Source organism: Lagopus muta, chromosome 3, assembly GCF_023343835.1.
Source record: "Lagopus muta isolate bLagMut1 chromosome 3, bLagMut1 primary, whole genome shotgun sequence".
Classification (NCBI taxonomy): Eukaryota; Metazoa; Chordata; class Aves; order Galliformes; family Phasianidae; genus Lagopus; species Lagopus muta.
This window is the reverse complement of record NC_064435.1, coordinates 59246181-59264770: the sequence shown is the minus strand read 5'-3', so window position 1 is coordinate 59264770 and position 18590 is coordinate 59246181. Positions and strand designations below refer to the sequence as shown.

The 18590-nt window shown below is 39.6% G+C and overlaps 2 protein-coding genes across 3 annotated transcripts in view; one reads left to right on the top strand and one right to left on the bottom strand.

Moving 5' to 3' along the window:
* INVS (inversin) overlaps positions 1–9898 on the bottom strand; it is an 83803-nt gene extending 73905 nt beyond the window's left edge. Inside the window, exons 1-2 of one of the 2 annotated variants that reach the window (XM_048940359.1) lie at positions 9813–9898; positions 5436–5605 (exon numbers count right to left, since the gene is read on the bottom strand). In XM_048940359.1, the coding sequence (XP_048796316.1) occupies positions 5436–5562 (127 nt within the window). In that variant the 5' untranslated portion in view covers positions 5563–5605; positions 9813–9898. Of the gene's footprint in view, positions 1–5435; positions 5606–9637; positions 9771–9812 lie in introns of those variants that run through there. The other variant, XM_048940360.1, reaches the window with a different exon arrangement.
* A 103-nt stretch (positions 9899–10001) lies between these two features.
* The window catches only part of ERP44 (endoplasmic reticulum protein 44), a 46995-nt gene continuing 38406 nt past the window's right edge, over positions 10002–18590 (top strand). The window contains exon 1 of the mRNA XM_048940366.1: positions 10002–10169. Within this exon, the coding sequence (XP_048796323.1) occupies positions 10113–10169 (57 nt within the window). The 5' untranslated portion in view covers positions 10002–10112. The remainder of the gene's footprint in view (positions 10170–18590) is intronic.

Here is an 18590-nt window from a genome sequence, read left to right as displayed (position 1 = left end):
ATGTCTCTCCTGTACTGAGGACTCCACATCTGGATACAGCACTCCCAGAGAGGTCTCACCAGCGCAGAGCAGAGGAGCAGGATTATCTCCCTCCTCCTGCTGGCCATGTTTCTTTTGATGCAGTCCAGGATATGGTTGGATTTCTGGGATGCAAGAACACGCACACTGCTGACTCACGTTCAGCTTACCATTCACCAGTATCCCCAAGCTCTTTTTGGCAGGGCTGTGCTAAATCCTTACATCCCCCAGCTTGTGTTGCTAGTGAAGGGTGTCACGAGCCAGGTGAAAGACCTTGCACTTGGCCTTGTTGAATCTCATGAGGTTCACCTGGGCTCACTGCTAAAGTCTGTCTAGATCTCTCTGGATGGCATCTTGTACCATCGTTGGCATCTCGTGCATATTGATTGCACCACATAGCTTGGTGTCATTTGTAAACTTGCTGAAGGCACACAATCCCACTGTGGGTGGATGCCATCAATTAAGATATTAAACAGCACTGGTCCCAGAACTGACCCCAAGGGACAGTACTTGTCACTGACCTTCATCCACACATTGAGCCACTGACCACCGCTCTCTGAGTACAATCTTGTAACCAATTCCCCATTCATCAAACAGTTCACCTGTAAAATCCATATGTTTCCAATTTGAAGAGAAGGATGTTATGGGGGACTTACTGATTCCATGAACCTTACCTGTATCCACCTGAATTCTTTTATCTGCATCTATCTTCCTCAGATAAAGCCATGTTTTTTGAAGTACACCTGCTTGCTTTCAGCAGCAACTTTCACACTGCTGATGAGCCATGTTTGCTTCCCATTGATCTTTCTACACTTATTCTTTTGATGAATGCTTTTGCACCTGCTTTCACACCGCAAACAAGGAGCTTACTTTTAAGACTCATCTTCAGATTCTCTTCCATAAGTGCTTTTATTCTAATAGCCTTCAGTTGTAGAGTTCACAACTGTGTAAGGCTGGTGATGCATAAGAGAGTTACAAAATCTCTCTTTGCAGCATTCTGATTTGCAGACTGTACCAATGTACCCACTCAAGAGCTGATCCTCTCGTGGATTTAACAAAATCTCACCTGTCAATCCCTTACTTATTTCTAACAATTACATTTCAGGATCTGATCCTCAATATGCCATTTACCCAAGACACAAGAGCAACCTTTAGTACTACTGTGATTGATTAGATGGACAACAACAGAATATTAAATATGATAGATCCTTACTTGGACTTGAAGTTAGGAATCCTCAATGCAACATTTATTTTCTGCTTTGTTTTTTAAATGTGCATCACAACTTTTCTGCCTACATGGCTTCCACTGATATATCAGAACACAAAATATGCAGAAGAAACATTATCCACATCGATGCCTTCCTTTGCGTAAATTTTACATTGGGACTATATTATCAGTAGTCTCATTTAAAATATGACATCTAGCTCTCCCATCTAATTTTTTAGATGTCTACCATGTACGTAGAAAAACATATACATTTGTTTTGGATTTCTATGCAACTTCAAACTATTTAAATACGATACTATCTCTTCCTACTGTATTATTATCTAAGTGAAGACACAGAATAGCTATGATTCCACTTTCTGTAGATAACCACTCAAAACTGCACATACTCTTATCAGCTTTTCCTCTAGAAACTTTCTCAGAATGAACATACCAGGTGAGTCTCAAATTTACAATAAACGAATGAGCAAAGTATGCTTTTCTCTGCAAGAAAAATCAAATAATAAACCAAACAATGGAATTTTACATTTTTTTCACCATGCATTTTTTTTTCCACCATGGTCTTGTATAAAAGCTATGTAAGAATTTGGTCTGAACTTTGCGTAGAATGGGAGAAATATTGCACATACCCCAATCAAAACAGAAGACATAAAAAAAACCCCTAATTTTATGATAGCACTTTTTAAAGTAGCTTTAAGATTTTTACAATTAGAGTTTGCAATACATTTCTAGATGTGAGTTAAAAGCTAAGTTTAAAGGTATTAGACTAACTATTTACGCCCTATCACACATTTAAAAAACAGGAAATACAATTTTACTAATACTATGCACGTGGTTGATGCTGTTTTAAAATTCCAATTTGTAACCAAAACTGTTGAGGAAAAAAGCTCTGGTATTTAAATATTCATTTAAGTGTTTTAATCTCAATTTTGTTTTGAAACCTGAAATTCTTTACTTCTACTCAAAATGACAAGTTGTATTATTTATAAAGTATACGTTCATTAGGAAATAATTCAACATGTAACATACAAGTTTAACAGTGCAATTACTTTTTGATTATTTTCCTTAACTTGCAAAATCTTTTGCTAGGCTTTTCATTCCAAAGCACTGATTTCATTGCAAACTGGCTGCAGCTTTAAAGTAATTCTTTCCCCTACTACTAAAAAAAATGTATTTCGAAATTTATATATTGTGAAGCTGTTGATGCCTTACATCTCAATATTTTAGCTAAAAAAAAAAAAAAAAAAAAAAAGCTTTTTCAAAGTTAGACTTCTGCCATTCTATAAAGCACAGTAGAGAAAAGAGAAACATCAAAGCCAGTTATGAACAACCATGCAGACCTGTGCAGCAAGATACAGAAACTGAGCTCCAAAGCATAACCTAACATGGCTCTGATCCAAACAAATGTGCCAGTTTCTCCAAATTACAATCTATTCCACTTTCTGGTGTGAACAGTCTCAACAATGCCTCATATGAATTGAAGCTGATGGGACTCACACAACTACATGTATTTTTGAAAATAAATACAAAAACAATTTTTTTCCCAATCAAACACATGTATGTGGCTGCTCGCATGGTACTTTCTCTTAAATCAGCAGCTGAGTTAAATCTCAAATTCCAAGTTGTCTGTTATATAATGTTAGAGGATATGCGGAATGTAGAGACTAAAATAAATGGCTGGTGTTAAGAACAGCAAAAATGGCCTAAAGCTCACGTACAACCCTTGTTTCTGGAGGAATGGAATCACAGAATCATAGAATGGTCTGGGTTAAAAAGGACCACAAAGATCATCTAGTTTCAACCCCCCTGCTGTGTACGCTTAGGTACAACAGCTGCTATACACATTTCTTTATTCTCAGAAACAAAACAATTATATACATCTTATCTAGACCCTGCATCAAAATGTCAAATGTAAGATAATCATCCAAACACAAAATTAACTTTTGATTCCTTTGTGTCTGGGATTAAAACCATGCAGACGATTCTTAACACAGAGGTACTATTAAAGACATGTGCAGTGTTTCAAAAAAGCAACCAAGAAAATAAGGTGAACATTATTCAGTGCCAGAGATAGTACAGTTCTAAAACAGTATGATACAGCATTAGTCAGCTCACAAAATGCAAGACTTTGCATGTGGGTTATACAATAAACTTGTCATATATTATGCTTTATGTTATTTAACCTACAGGCTTCAAAGAAAGTCCTGTAATTAAGCATCATGACTTGTTAACATAAAGGGCCAGTTTGTTACAAAATTCCCTTTCCCTATGTAAATTTTCTTCTTACCTTTGATTTTGTATATTTATGCTGCTTACTTTGTACAGGATGTAAACAAAAAAACACCACAAACATTATATAATACACACTGTATTATTTCAAACAGCTGCTTCTCTAAAATTACAAGTGGTGGCAGGGAGGATTACATGTGTCCATATTCATGAATTATAGGAAAATAATTGTTGTTTGTATATGTTTGTATACAGTCACACATGCTCTGTTAAACTTCAGCAGGTAGGAAAAGGAGTAAAACCAAATAGCGAAGAGTCAAAGAGGAAACTAATAGCTATTCTCCTCCCCTAAAACAGAAAGTGAGACTTCATCTTAGAGGATATACTGCTGTCAACACAATCAGATGCAGCAGCTAGTTGTGTTAGCAGCATGACGCTAAGCAATCCAGCATACGCACACACAGCACTGATGTACTGTCCTCAATTATATGGTGTGGCTAAATGAAGTCAAGAAGTTTGGTGAGTAATGCCAATTGCTCAATTTGCTTTTGGCATTGAGTTATACTTTCAACTGTGCCTGGTAAACAGCTAAAAATATTACTCTGATGCATTCTTCTTCTGCTAGGCAATACTTTTTTTGTCCTGTCTGGGCAAAAGTAAGGTCTGTGTCATATCCTGTAAAGACACAACAAAGCACAAGAGCCAAATTCTGCCATTACAGCAAAGACTGAAAGGATCGTGCAGCTTTCTTTCCCTCATTTACAAAGAACGCAGCATTTTTATTTTGTTGCTGCATTATTACCTTTTGGAAGAATAAAAAGTTATTTCCATATCTGGTTCAAATGTGTGTTTTGCACTATGTTTGACAAAGTGTGTCAAAGTACTTGCTCCTTGCTCCTTTGCATTTTCAAAGTATATTTTGGCTGTGAGATAAATAAAACCAAACTGAACTCAACAAAAACTATTCTTGTCATTTCTGGTTGTTAGTCAAGATTTTTAACATCAGACGTTTTTCCCCTTTCTGCGCAGGCTGAATACTTTTAAAAACAGATTTTTGAAGGAGTTGCATCCCACAGATTTCTAGAAGTATCTGCATATCAACCACCCGTTCACCATTTATGAATTGTTCTACACTGGTCTGTTGGCATTAAAGACATTATTCCCATTAAAACTGACAGTTAGTGGTATAAACACAACTAAGATGTCTGTTTTTTGTTTTTTGTTTTTTAATTATTATTGCAGAGTCATTCAACCTCACCAAGTTACAAGAATGAAATTTTCAAAAAAGGCTGAACAAACAGAACTTCTACATTATCAGCTGAAATTGCACTTAATCAAAATTGCTGAAAATAGAAGTTTTTTTTCAGCTAGATAGCTTTCCAAATGTATATAAGATTGCTTTTGGAACATATAACATAGGCTGCTTTTGAAAACTAACTTCTAATACTGTACCAGTTCTTAGACAGAGAGGGAAGGTGAAATTTTGGGCTTAAATGGATGGAAATGATCGGGAACATTTTAGCTTCAGCTTCCATAGGGTCAGTCACTTTCTTTATCTTTAATTTGTGAGCATCAAATTAACAAATAGGACTTATTTCTAAGGCGTGTCAAGAATTTATTAACTATACAAATCACTGGAAAAACAAGTTTTTCCCATTTCTCAAAAAATCAGTGATTACAAAAAATAGGGAAACGGGGTCAAACTATTTCAGCCCAGAGCACTTCTCCAGAATTGTTAATTCCTTGAAACACGAGTCTTAAGTCTTCTGATTATATAGCACATCAATTTTTGCTGTATTTCATACGAAAGTTTCGATCACGTGCAACAAATAATAAAATGACAAATCAGTTCTGTTTTCAAGACTATTTTTCTAGAAATACATACAATCAAGAAACAAAAACGTATTCTACAAATCAGAGCAATAAGCCAAAACCAAAAAGCATGTACAATAAAAACATTTACCTGCGATTAACTTTAGGAGGGTACTCTTATCCCCATTAACAGCAGCAGCATGCACTTCAGATGCTAATGAGGAACCACTGAAGAGGCAGTTTGTTGAAATATTCATACTCTTGCAAGGTATTATCATAGGTCAGATCTGCACCACCAACATATTCTGTAAGAATTCAGTTCTAGGGGACAAAAAAAAACAACTGAACTGATATAACGTTACAGTGACTTAAACAATGCTAATGAAAATAAACAGCCCCATTAAACAATAGGAAAAAACAAATGTGGGTTGGTTTTTTTTTGTGAGTTAAATCTACTTCTAGTCAAGAGTCAATTAACAAAACTTTACATTAAGTACATATATAAATATCCTATAGTTTTGTTGCCTTCAAAATAAATTTTAGTCAGTAAGCTTTGCAAAAGTCTGCAAACAGAACAGTATTTATCTATACATTCAACAGATCCTTCTTCAGAGTGCTGGCATGGATATTTCAAGCAACCTGTGGTGTTTATCAAGTATTGACTTGGTATCTGGTGGCATTTTACCATGATGGTTTATGAATATACATAGAGCAAGGTTTATACGCAGAAGCAGTATCTTTTATTTGACCAACTGGCATAGCAGAAATTATCAGACCAACTTTTTAGATCTTGAGCCTTCTTCAGACCCAAACAGAAGTAGGGAAATGTGTGCAAGAAAAGCCACAGTGAATCAGATCAAGCTCTGTCTCAAACTGGCCAGCAGCAAAGAACAAGGTAAATATACTTATGCCTTTGTTCCTCTTTTCTAAATATTTTCTTAACTTATAACTATTCCAACACTTCCTGAAGTGGACTTTTATTTCTGTGTATTTAGAGCTTGTAAAATTCTGTTAATTTTCTTCAGTTAATTTCTGTTCTATAAACCTGTCTAGTCTCCTCTCAAGCTTATTCACTATACCCACTGATCAAGGAGTGCCACAGCACAACCAAACACTGTATGGATGAACTGCTTTCCTCCATCTGTTTTGAAGTGGTTCTTGGCATTTGAGGCCCCTTAAATCTAGAACTGGAAAGGAAACAGAAGTTCTCATCTATCAGTAATTATGTTACACATCTCTGACATAGCTTCCACAATCGTATATTCCTTTAGCTGAAAGTGTTGGACATTATCAAGCTGTTCCGTAGGCAAGGGCTTTTATGTACGTCCGAACATTTTACTTAGCTTTTTTGGACCCTTCCACAGTTCAGTCATACCCCATTGAGGTGGAAACTAAACTCCACTAAACACCACTAGGTATTCAAGATGTAGGCAAAAATTGGAGTTAGGCTGGTAAAAGGTCTCTCTTTTTTTCTTCTCCATTTATTACCTAAATTATACCTGCTAGTACTTTTGCCTTCCTAGCCTCTTTTGAAATGGAACTATCACCTTCACTGAACTACCAGCGTCACCTTCACTGAACTATCAGTGTACCAGACCTTGATAATGACCAATTCAGGTCTGCACTGTGTATCAGAAATAAAGAAGGGCCTGCATGCTCATAGCACCACAAGTTTGCTCAGTTAAGAATGTCAGTGCAGAGGTGCAAGGATGAACTCCTCATGATCTTATGAAAGCGTTTTTCAGAACAATTGGAAATAGTTCTGGAGCCACATCTGGTCAACTGAAACCTATAGAACAACAGGATCCTGTCCTGACACTCTCCTCTTCCACCACTGAATAAACCTCTGAATGATGTGACAACGTTCAGTATCTCTTGAATCATGAACATCTCCATCCTTATCTAATTCCTCTATGTTCCAGAAAAGTTGCCAGATGTTTTTTGGTATACTTGTTTTAGCACATAAGTAGATGATCTTTCTCATAAAAAGAATGAGTGATTAATGGATTCACAGCCCTAGCTACTTTTAGAAGAAAAGAAAAGAGTTCAAAGAGGCTAAGGTGAGAGAAGGTTAAGAACATTTCCACTTGTACAACTATGGAAGACAGAAAAAATGTCCTAAAACACCACAAATGAAAACATTACCATACTTAGCTGCAATATAAACAGGAAGAAAGAGAGAAGGAAGAAGGCTGCAGAGATGGATGCTACATAATTTAATGGGCACTTGATGCATAAGGCTGCAGCTTGAATTTAAATTGTCTTGTCTTTTCCTCAGTACACTTCCTGTGGACAGAAAGATAAATGAGCAATCTCTCTTTTAAGTGGACCAATATACACCACTGGAATTTTACACCTGTTGTGATTTTGAGATAGTAGTTTTATCCCCAAAACTATCACTGATGTATTTTCTTCCATTTTCCTTGCAGATTCTTTCTTTTGCTATCATTCCAGCTGGTCCAGACATGCGTGGTTGGAAGATACTTCCCCATGACTTGTCCACTAACCATGTCTGAATATTCTGGACAACTCTTCTAAACAAGTGAAGAATGCTCCCTCCAGCTCTTATACTGCCAATTTGAGCACCCTCAAAATGCTTTATTATCTGGAGTACTCAACAGGATGAAGAACCAAATGTTTTCCTCACATGCTACAGGAATACTGTGCATTGTGCGATTCTAACACAATTCCATCTTCAACATTGCCACATGGAACCAAACAAAAGAAATCGTAAATAGGAATCACAGCGTGGCTGAAGTTGTCAGGGCCCTCTGGGCTCACCTGGTTCCATCCAGTCCCAGTTGCAGCAGGGCTACCCAAATCAAGCTGCCCATGTCCCAGCAGCTTCTGGATACCTCCAAAGAGACTCCACAGACTCTGGGCATAGAAATACTACCTGGTGTTCAGACGAAACCTCCTGTGCTTCAGTCTGTGCCCATTACCTCTATCCCTGGCATGGGGCAGCACTGAAAAGAGCCTGGATCTGTGTTATTTGCACCTCACTTTAGATACTTAACAGACAGTGCTGTGATCCACCCCTGGACCACCCCTTCTCTAGGCTGAAGTCCCCTCTCTCTCAGCTTTTCCTCACAGGAGATGCTTCAGTCCCTTCATCATTGTTATGGCTCTAGATTGAACCAATTTAATAAAAAGACTCCAAAAAGGCATTCGAGTTAAAGACTCACTGTTTAAATACAAACCAGAAGAACTTAAAAACAACATCTACTTTTCAGTTTTACTATTTTAGGGGGATGTCTACAACAGCTGGAGGAAGAGGTGGGGAATCAGCATTCTGAGAAGTACAAAACATGGATTAATTCCTGAAGCAAAGCACAGCCTAGCTTACAAGGTAAGGTTTACATTGATGTGAATGAGAACTGGCAGTAATGGTAGTTGGAATACAAACGCCAGCAAGCCTCTGTTAGTATTTTTAATACTGTATTTGCTCTACCTTTATTTTGGAAAGGTTATGACAAAAAGTAATGAAAGCAGTTATGACCAAAGATACATTTGCCTCATCTCTCCCAGTGCTAACAAAATAGTTTGTTTAGCATTAATTTCATTTCCACACTGCTGACAGTCCTTACAAAGTCACCCCAAATAGATTGCAAATGGATGTGAATACTCTACATGATATCCACGGATTACAGCATAAAATTCAGCAAATATTGGAGACCTTAATAAAGCACCAGAAGCATCCCAGTTACAAATCAGCTGTAATATTAAACTGACTGCACGTTGCAGAGAATTAGTAATGACGTTCCTAACTTCCAAGAAAAAAAAAAAAAACAAGAAGAATCACTACTGTACAAAGTTTCAGTAATCACATCGGTAAGAGAAGCAGCCAATTACCTCTACAACAACTTTCAGTAGAGTATCATCACTATATTGAAAGACCTAATTCAGGATCACAAAAATAATGAGATATTAAGAGGAACTATAAAAGGAAAACACATCGCTTTCCTCAGAGGTTGCTCTCCTGTATATGACAAACTGGAAAAGTGGTTTGATAAAGATCCTCAACTACAAAAGTTTTTTCTTACTTCTGCGAGACAAAAACCAACAATAATCAAGAAATAACCACAAGATCTATTTATAAATAAGTGATACGGTTGGCATTATCTGCTGTGTACACTGTATTAGGGGAATCAAGCATATAATTCACTCTCTCTTTCTGAAACTAACACGGAGAGAAACACGGGCTGCAATGAGTCTACTCTATCAAATTTTATTGATAAAGCTGCCAGGAAAGCAGCATCAGTCAACAACAGGTGCGGACCCAGAAGACTGGGCATTCAACGTACAGGCACAAGAAGAGACATTAAGACAGCGCAGTCGCCCGCTGCTACTCACGAGCTGAGTTACCCCAGTTACGTAAACTCGGAGAACTTTTCCGGACCCAAAGCAACGAGAAGGGGAGAAGGAGGAAACCCCAAAGCCGGATAACGAGCGCCGGGTCAGAACAAACAGGCAAACCCCTCCCAGCCCTACAACCGCCCCGCCGCGGCCACCGCGCCCAAACGCTCACCTCAGCACCGCCCGCCCCGCCCTGACGGAGGGGGCGCCCCCGCTGCATGCTGGGATAGCCGGGTCCTCCGCGCGGGGCGCGCCGGGAGGGCGCGCTTCTTTTCCCCGGCTAAGAACTACGCTTCCCGGCGTGCTCCTGCAGGCACCCGGAAGTGAGTGGCGAAGGCGGGCGGCGCGGGGCCCGGCGGTGGGACGGCCGCGGGTGTTTCCTGGCGACGGGGGAAGTGCGGAACCGCCGCGGCCGCCGAGCGTGGGAGCCGCGTTTCTCCCCCCCACCCCGCCGCCGGGCGCCTGATCTACCATGAGACCCGCCATCTTCCTGCTCCCGCCTCAGCCCGGCCGCCTCTTCCTCCTCTTGGTAAGCCGCCGGCTTCTACCCGCCCGCCCCGCGGCCCTCTGCTCTCCCGGCAGCCGGCACCGGTTCGGGGCCCTTCCTCGGGCCGGCCTCGGGCGGGAGCGGCGCCGCCGACACCTGCCGGGCCCGGGCTGAGAGCGAGCTTCCCGGCTGGGGGAGGACGACGCTGTGGCTGGGGCTGATAGGCTGCGGGGCGGGGCACGGCCTGCGCACGGTGCTGTGTGGGACTCCCGCCTCGGGCCTGTTCTCCGCTACGCTCGGGGCAGGGCTGACTGTCCCGCGGCGGCCTTCTGGCCCCGTCCCATCGGCGCGCTAGGGAGGTGGACGGCAGTCCACTCGGAGCTTAGCGGGCAGAGTTGGAGACAAGTTCCTGAGAGCCCGAGAGGCTCGTGGAATTCAGCTGCGGTTGTCAAAATGTGGCTTTTTTGGTATTTTTTTTAAGCTTGCTCAATCTGAGCTACTTTCTGCCTTTGCAGACGTGAATCACTGATGCGTGTCCTTTGTGGAGATAAGGAGGCCCTCTTATCTTTTAAACAGGCCAGTGTACTGATTCTTTGTTTTCCTGGCTTGTACTGAGCCACATCCTGAGCGTTTAGAGCTTAGGAGACTTGCAGAGCCAAAGGAGGCTTGTGTAAATTTAATGAGGTTTTGCTTAGTTAATTTATTTTAAATGTGGAAGAGTAAAACAAGGAATCATGAGAGGTAAAGTTAGCTAAGTCGGAAAAAAAAGGAACAAACACCTAGCTGTTTGTGTAGTGAATGATATGTATAAGATAATGTATTAAAATTGGGGAAGATGGAGGTTGGATCATCAGGAAAAGGTTCTGCACCAGAGGGCAGTGGGCATGGAACAGGCAGTGGGCACAGCCCTGAGTGCTGGAGTGCAAGGAGTGTTTGGACACTGCTCTCAGACATAGAGTTTGAGTTTTGGGTGAGCCCGTGTGGAGCCAGGAGTTAGATTCAGTGATCTTTAAGAATCCCTTCCAACTCAACATATTCTGTGATTCCAAATAGAGTTTTGGGGATCTCAGGGGAAATACACAGCAATGCAGCAGCTAATGAATGAATAGGAACTTGAAGACAGGTGCTTAATGAACAGGATCGCTGATTACCTCTTTGAAATGTGCACTTCTACCTGAGTGAACATCAATTAAATTACCATAAGCTTGCCTGCAGTTTCAAATTCAATAAGCATACAGAATTTGTGAGGTTTGAAAAAGACATTTTTGAACTGTTTGTATATAGGTGGCAATTTGTAGTGTATTTGTTCTCTGCTAATACACTGAGGAACCTAGGATTTTCATGTCATATCTGTGCATTGAAACAGAAGTAATATTGTCTGTATGCTAAAATGGACATTTTAACTGTTGTTTTCAGTACAGGCTCCAATGAGTGAAAACTAGGAGTCTGTATTGTTTTAAAACACAGTTTAAACAGGCAAGTATAAGTTTGAGAGTGCTCAGGAGGTAATGAGAGCATTTTTCTTTCTTCATGGTACACTGGATCCATGCAAATTTAATATGCATCATATGCACGTCAACTTACAGACTAGATTGTGGTGAAGACCTGAAACTTCCCCAAGCTTTAGTTGCTGTCATTTAAACCAATTTCTAATGAGATTAAAAAGAACAATGTGCGTAAAACCTCACAAAGAGTACAGATCAGAGATGATGTGGATTTTTTTTTTTTTTTGAGAGGTGTTGGGGAGGTAAAATATAATTATATGTAATGTTATCTGTGTAATTCTTCAGCGTCATCTCAGACATGCCCCTGTGTTGTAAGGTGCCTGGTTACGCACTTGGATCAAGACAGTGAACCACTTCTTGCAGTAGATTTGATGTGAGCTTTGGAAAAGTTGTCGTGAGCAGACTGGGAGTAGAAGGAGACTTTTTCTTTAAAGTAGTTGTGAAAAATATCGTGCTTTTCTTCTTATGGCATGTGGAGAATCTGGTAGTGTGTATGTGACCATCTTCAGAGTTCTTGTAGCTTTCTTTCTCATCTTAACAACCACAAAAGCTTGGCTTTGTATAGTAGAGTTTGAGGGAGCCGTCTGCTCTGTGTCCCAAGGATGTGTTGTCCAGCAGAACATCTTTGGGTGTGACAGTCAGTGTATTTTGTGTATGTGAGCCTTTTAGTGTTCCATCAGTAGTTTCTAGAAGAGAATGCATTGATACGCAGCTGTGAAAACAGCTTACTAAGCTGGACTTGCTTAGTAGTAGCAATAAAGTCTTAAAGAAATTAAATTTCCAAACTTTTGGATAAGCATATTTCTTTTTCTACACAGTCTATTTGAGCAGTCTATTCTCTGGGGGAAAGAAGTTGTTCTTTATTTTTCATATTTATTGCTTTTGTTTCCAGAGCTCTGCATACCAAAAGTATGATGGATGAACTTTTGCACTGCTGTGTAATGATGCTCCCCATCTTGTCATAATACTCGTTTGTTGGAATGTTTTTCAAAGCAGGTGTACACTAAAAAGTGCTAAAAACCAATTTCTGAATAGGGGAAGAAAAGGCAAGAAAAAGAATGAACATAGCATATTAGTAAAGCAGGATGTATAATACAGGAATAGGAGGAAATTGAAGTAGACTGAGTGTAGAAAGTACTTATTTGTATTGAAAGTACAGAAAACTAGGTAAAAGATGCTGAGAATTGAAATACTATGAAATAAAATACAATATCTATATCAAGTGTAGTTCTTCTGTCTAAAAATTATTATCAATAAGAGATCACTAAAGTTTCAGAGAGTTTTGGACCACTGTCTTTGTGTTTCCTAGTATACCTCTCAATCTCACTAAAGGTTGATTTGCTAGCTCGGAGGTCGCAGTACAGAGATACCCACCAGGCCCAAAACAGACCTGTTCCCTCCTCAATTTGAATTCTCAAGTGAAGGTTTAGTACTGGATCAGAGCGGGGCTGCTGGGAAACAGTGTCTGGAGAGAGGGGTGGGGAGTAAGTACAGAGTGGTGTGAACCCTGGTTTTCTAATGCTGGAGCTGAGAGGGAGGGCAGGCAGGGCAGAGCCCAGCCCAGGCTGCAGAGGAGAATGCACAGCTGATTGCAAGATTGGACTGAATAAGTGGCATGTGTGCACTTCTTGCTTGTATATGAATGATGTTTCTGCCATGCTGGTATGTTGCTTAACACTGGGTAGGACAGATCTAATGAATCTGAGAGAGTGGAATAAATGCTGACGTGATGCTGCCTCACCGCATTTTCTCTAAGGCAAGGTGTGGTTCTTTAGTTTTGCTCTAACCAATCCTTATGGTTTGCCTTCACTTGCAGATGTTCTGCAATTTTCATTACAGAACAAGTACACAAGATACTCCGTTGCATGTGCTCTTACTGCAGAACATGTTTAACAGATACTTGTCATATTGCTCAGTAGTCTACTGGGGAACTCATGCATGCAGTGTCTCTGAGGAACAGATGTGAACAGAGGAAACTACCAACTGATAGGGAGAAAAGTGAATGGGGAAGTTGTTTTACTCTCTTTAAATTATTTTTTCCCTCAAGCGACTGTAAAAGAATTTCCCTATTCTTGCATTTTGATCTCTGGTATTTTATTGCGTTTCAAAACTACTGTTACAGCTTTACTTTGTAGCTTGTTTGGAAAGGCATCCCAGACAAAGCAAGAGCACCTATTTTGTAACGTATTTGACAATGCCATTGGAAGAACATATGTGTCCTGTGATATTCTAGGAATGTGAAAAGTTTTCACAATTTTAAAGTATGCATAGAATCATTGAATGGTTTGGGTTGGAAGGGACCTTTAAGGTTCCAACCCCCTGCTATAGGCAGGGACACCTCCCTCTTACCAGGATGCTCAAAGCCCCATCCAGCCTGGCCTTTAGTGCTTTTAGGAAGGGGCAACCTGTTCCAGTGTCTCACCACACTCACAGTAAAGAATCCCTTCCTGATATCTAGTCTAAATTTACCCTCTTCCAGTTTAAAGCCATTTCTCCATGTTCATGCTCTTACAAAAAGTTTCTCCCCAGTTTTCCTATACCTCATTTTCGAAGTAGCATCCTAGGGTTTCTGTGGAAGCCTGGTGAATGTTCTGCTGTCTGTTTGTATTTGTTTTCTATAAGCTGATGTGGCTTTGTTATTATCAGGTAATACTTAGTGTTACAGTTTGTGTTACACTATAATTTTTGTATTTTTAGTGAAGCTTTCAAAAGACTTCCTGCATAGTAATGCAGTTGCAACTGCTAGAAGCAGTAACTTAGTTCATTATCTACTGCCTCTTCTTTGAGTTTTCTATTAAAATTTTAATTAGAAAAAATGCTATAGGGTAATATTTCTGTTTCTTGTTTGATTGCCACTGCCTTTTGTCTTGTTGATATGACATCAAGTATCCGAAGAGTGAAAGTGAAAATTAAATAATGCCTTATCTCACTGTTAAATTGTACAAGTAGTAAATCACCCAGAGAGAAATTGAACTATGTAATCTTACACTGTGTAAGGTGTGTTTCTATGCACTTGTTTATCTTTGCACAGATCCTGCTCAAAATGCAATATTCTGAATTTGAGCATTAGCCAAACGTAACTATAGGCAAATTTGACATCACTGAGCCTTAAAAAACGAAAGGGGGTTCCCTGCGAGAGTAGCGCAAGAGTTCCAAGTAGATGAGGTGTTAACTGAGGAACTTCCTCACCCTATTCCTGTTCTCTTCCTAGGTGAGTAGGAGAAGCATATTACTGATCTATTACATCTTTCATGCTATGCCGTGTAATTGGCAAGCTTCCTCATTGGAGCACTCAGCTGGAAAGCGGAGAAACTGAAACAATTCTTCAAACAGACGACTAAGACAGTGTTTGAAAATGTGTAAAGGAGTTTGTGACTGCGTAGTATTACAGATGCTCTTTCTGGCAGACATACTCTCTCTGATGTTCCTTATCTTCATTTTCTTTTGATACCCTTGTGTTTTGCTTTAGCCTCTTTTTTGGCAGGGCAACTTTCTTAAGTGAGACACTGGGCCTCGTACCACTTCTTTGGGAAAACAGTGTACCACTTTGAGATGCACAGCAGTTGTCTCCTTTGTTTTAATCAAACTTAATTCTTTGGAAAGACTTAAAGACTATATGTTCACTTTGCAGGCTCTTTGTAAACTTCACTTGAACAGTTTCCAGTTATTCCATGTAGTGGCTTCTTTGCTTTTTTGTTGTTGTTTTTTACTTGAACATTATTATGTGAGCTTACTGAATGTAGTTTGTTTGAAGGGAGAAATTCATCTCATGAAAAGAAAATATAAAAATGCAGTATATATCATGTAATTATACGTCTGAACTTCAGTATCTCTTCAGGTGAGTCCTATGTTTTCAAGTAGTGGATGCTTCAATAATGAAATGATTTTGGGTGATTTAGCAATATTTTCAGATGTATTTTTTGAGAGTTCTCAGTGATACAGAGGAGGAACATTTGAAAATACAAGCAGAAGCAATATCGGGTGCTGTGCCAAAGGGTAGGCAATGTTTTCTTCCAAAACTGTGGTGGAGTGAGCTCCCCAGAGAAGTAGGAGAGGTTAGGTGTCCTAGAGAATTAGGAAAGAAAGAGAGATCAAAATTTCTTTCTGTGAGTTTTGCCTTTGGACTTCTCTTTTCTGATGTATCTTTGTTAGGAGCACGTTAACCATTGGTAGGCACGTGATTTTTCTTTTTCATAACCATTGGTGTTGTCAGCTGTTCACATAGCCTATTTTTTTTTTAATGTTCATGAAGGATTTTAGGAATGGAATACATTTGACTTTTGAATTTGTTGACTTCCAGGTATTTCATTTTACATTGTTAAGGGTTATTCTGTGAAGCTGTTGCTGTACCCAGCATTAACTCTGAATGTTTTTTTCACTTCCAGATGAAGATTCTAATGTCAGGATACTGAATTTCTCCAAACCAGCTGTAGTACTCTGTTCATATTAAATTATGCTCTGGTGATTACAAAAAGGGTGTCATAAAAAATGATGGATTGCAAGATAATTTCATAATTTATGTATTCTACTACTGAGAAATTGACTGTTGCAGAAGACAGATGTTTTCTATCTAGTTGGCCCCTAGCCCACGTGGGGTTATTCCACCCCAGATGCAGGACTTTGCCCACGTTGAACTTCATGAGATCCCTGTCAGAGCATTTCTCTGACTGAGGTCTTGCTGAGTGCAGATTTCTGCCCTTGCACAGTTGCCCAGTTCAGTATCCTCAGGAAATTGCAGACTAGGCACTTTGTTCTACTATTCTGGTCATTAGTAAAGGCAAACATTTCTTGTATTCAATATTGATCCTGGAGAAACTCCATTAGAGACCAGTTGTACCTACTCCCTTTGATTAGAGCCCTTTGAGCCCAACTGCTGTGTGGTTTACTTTATATTTCACTTATTCATTTAACATACTACCAATTTAGCTCTAAGGATACTTTGACAGACTGTGTCAGAGCCCTGTTAAAGCTAATGCAAACAACATGTAATATTCTTTCCTCATTTAGAGAGAACAGTCATCTTATTACAGAGTACAATCAAATTGATGAGATGGATTTAATGTTTCTAAATTTCTACTGGATGGATGTGACTTTTGGGAAGAAAATCTGCCTCCATGATTTTCCTGGGGACCCAGGAAACTATATACCATCTGGTTCTGAGCATCTGTGTATGTTCAACTTGTTTAATAGGTTTCTAACTTGTTTTTACCTTCATGTGGCTTTACAGTCTTTTTTATTCTTCCTTTTGTTGCCTGCATAACTGTAGAAACCTTCTGTTGATCTTTAACATCCCTCTCTGGTTTCAACTTGGGCTTTTCTGATTTCATCTTGCCTGCTCAAGCAGTGTTTTTATACTTCTGCCAAGTATTCCTTTTCTTACCTACTTCTGCCTTCTGTGGACTTTGATTTCTGTTTCTGAACTCATCCACAAGTTGTGTTAATCCGTGTAGGTTTTCTGCCATGGTAGCTTGCTGCATAGCAAGGTAGGTGGGCTTTGTGCTTTGAAGAGGTTGTCCTTGATTGACTGACTCTCGTGGGCCATTTTGCCTTTCAGAACTGTGGTCTGTAAGTGGACGGAATTGTTATTAAGAACAATTAAGAACCGACTGTTTTCAGTTTTTGTCACTTTTTTGAGTTCTGCCTCTAATAAAAGTATATATATATATATCATAGTAGATGTTAATTGGAAATGATTCTGAATTCCGTTCATTAGTGAGCTATAGCTGGAAGCTTCGTCAGCTGTTGTGATGAAATGAATTGCTGGAGCTCACAAAGGCTTATTTCATGGAGGAAGTGGGTTACCACATCACAAAAAATATTTGGACAGTGCTCTTATACATAGGGTTTGAATTTTGGATGGTCCTGAGTGGAGCCAGGAGTTGGACTCAACGATCTTTAGATGAATCCCTTTCAATTCGAGATATTCTATGTAAGGACAACTAAGGGAACCTTAACCCACATGGCATTCACTTCAGAAAGGAAAGTGATCCCAGTGGTAGAGAAGTGTGAGGTTTCTTTTTGTTTTCTTGGTTTTTATCACTGAAACTTTGTATCTGAAATGGTGTTAATGAAGCACAAACTTCCTGTAGATAGTGGAGCCCTAGAGCAGTAATGTAGTGAGTGAACAGGTTCTTTGGCAATACTTCCTGCTGCCAGCATGCCTCCAGTCTTGCCTGGCATCAGTGGTTGTTGCCTGGTTTCAGTGTTTGTTTTATCAAGGTGCATCCAAAAAGAAGACTGTGAGGATGTCAGTTTGTGCTGTATGGGTTTCTTTGTGGTCTTTTTTTTTTTCCTTAACATTTGTGAACAGGAAAAGCATTCTAATCCCTACTGTAAGATAACTGGCAGTGCAGCTTAGATCTCATCTCCAAAAGGATTCATGTGGGAATTGGGCACAAACATGGAGATAACTTGTTCATTAGGAGCTCTGCAAGGAAGTATTTTGAAAGGCAAGGAATAGGTGCCTGTTCCAATGGTCTTGAAAAAGAAAACAACAGCTGTGATAGTGTTTTGCTGTTTCCCATAGCTGTCGTGATTATGAAGTGATGATATAATTAACTTTTTCAAAAGCTTCACAAAGGGAAAGTGTTTCAGATGTACCCACATTTGTATCCCAAGAGCTTTTTGTTTTCTCTGTCTATCACTTCTGTCTCTGCCATAGTTTATTGATATCCCTTTCTTAAATGTTGGAAATGTTTAGCCCCTAAATCCTTTGCCAGTCATAAAAGTGGTGGATTTTTATAAATGTGTGTATGAAAGTACTTTTTTTTCCTTCTCCCTGTTGAGTCAATTCACTTGGGATTTTTGGCTAGGATGACTGAAAGACAAATTGTAGCTTCACAAAGGTAATTAAGACAGTATGTGGTGCAGAGTGAAACAGTTAGGGGTTCTTTCCTACTAATGATCCATTAATTAGTGATGGGAGCTCAGTGAGTGTGTAGGCCTCTCAGGAATTGCC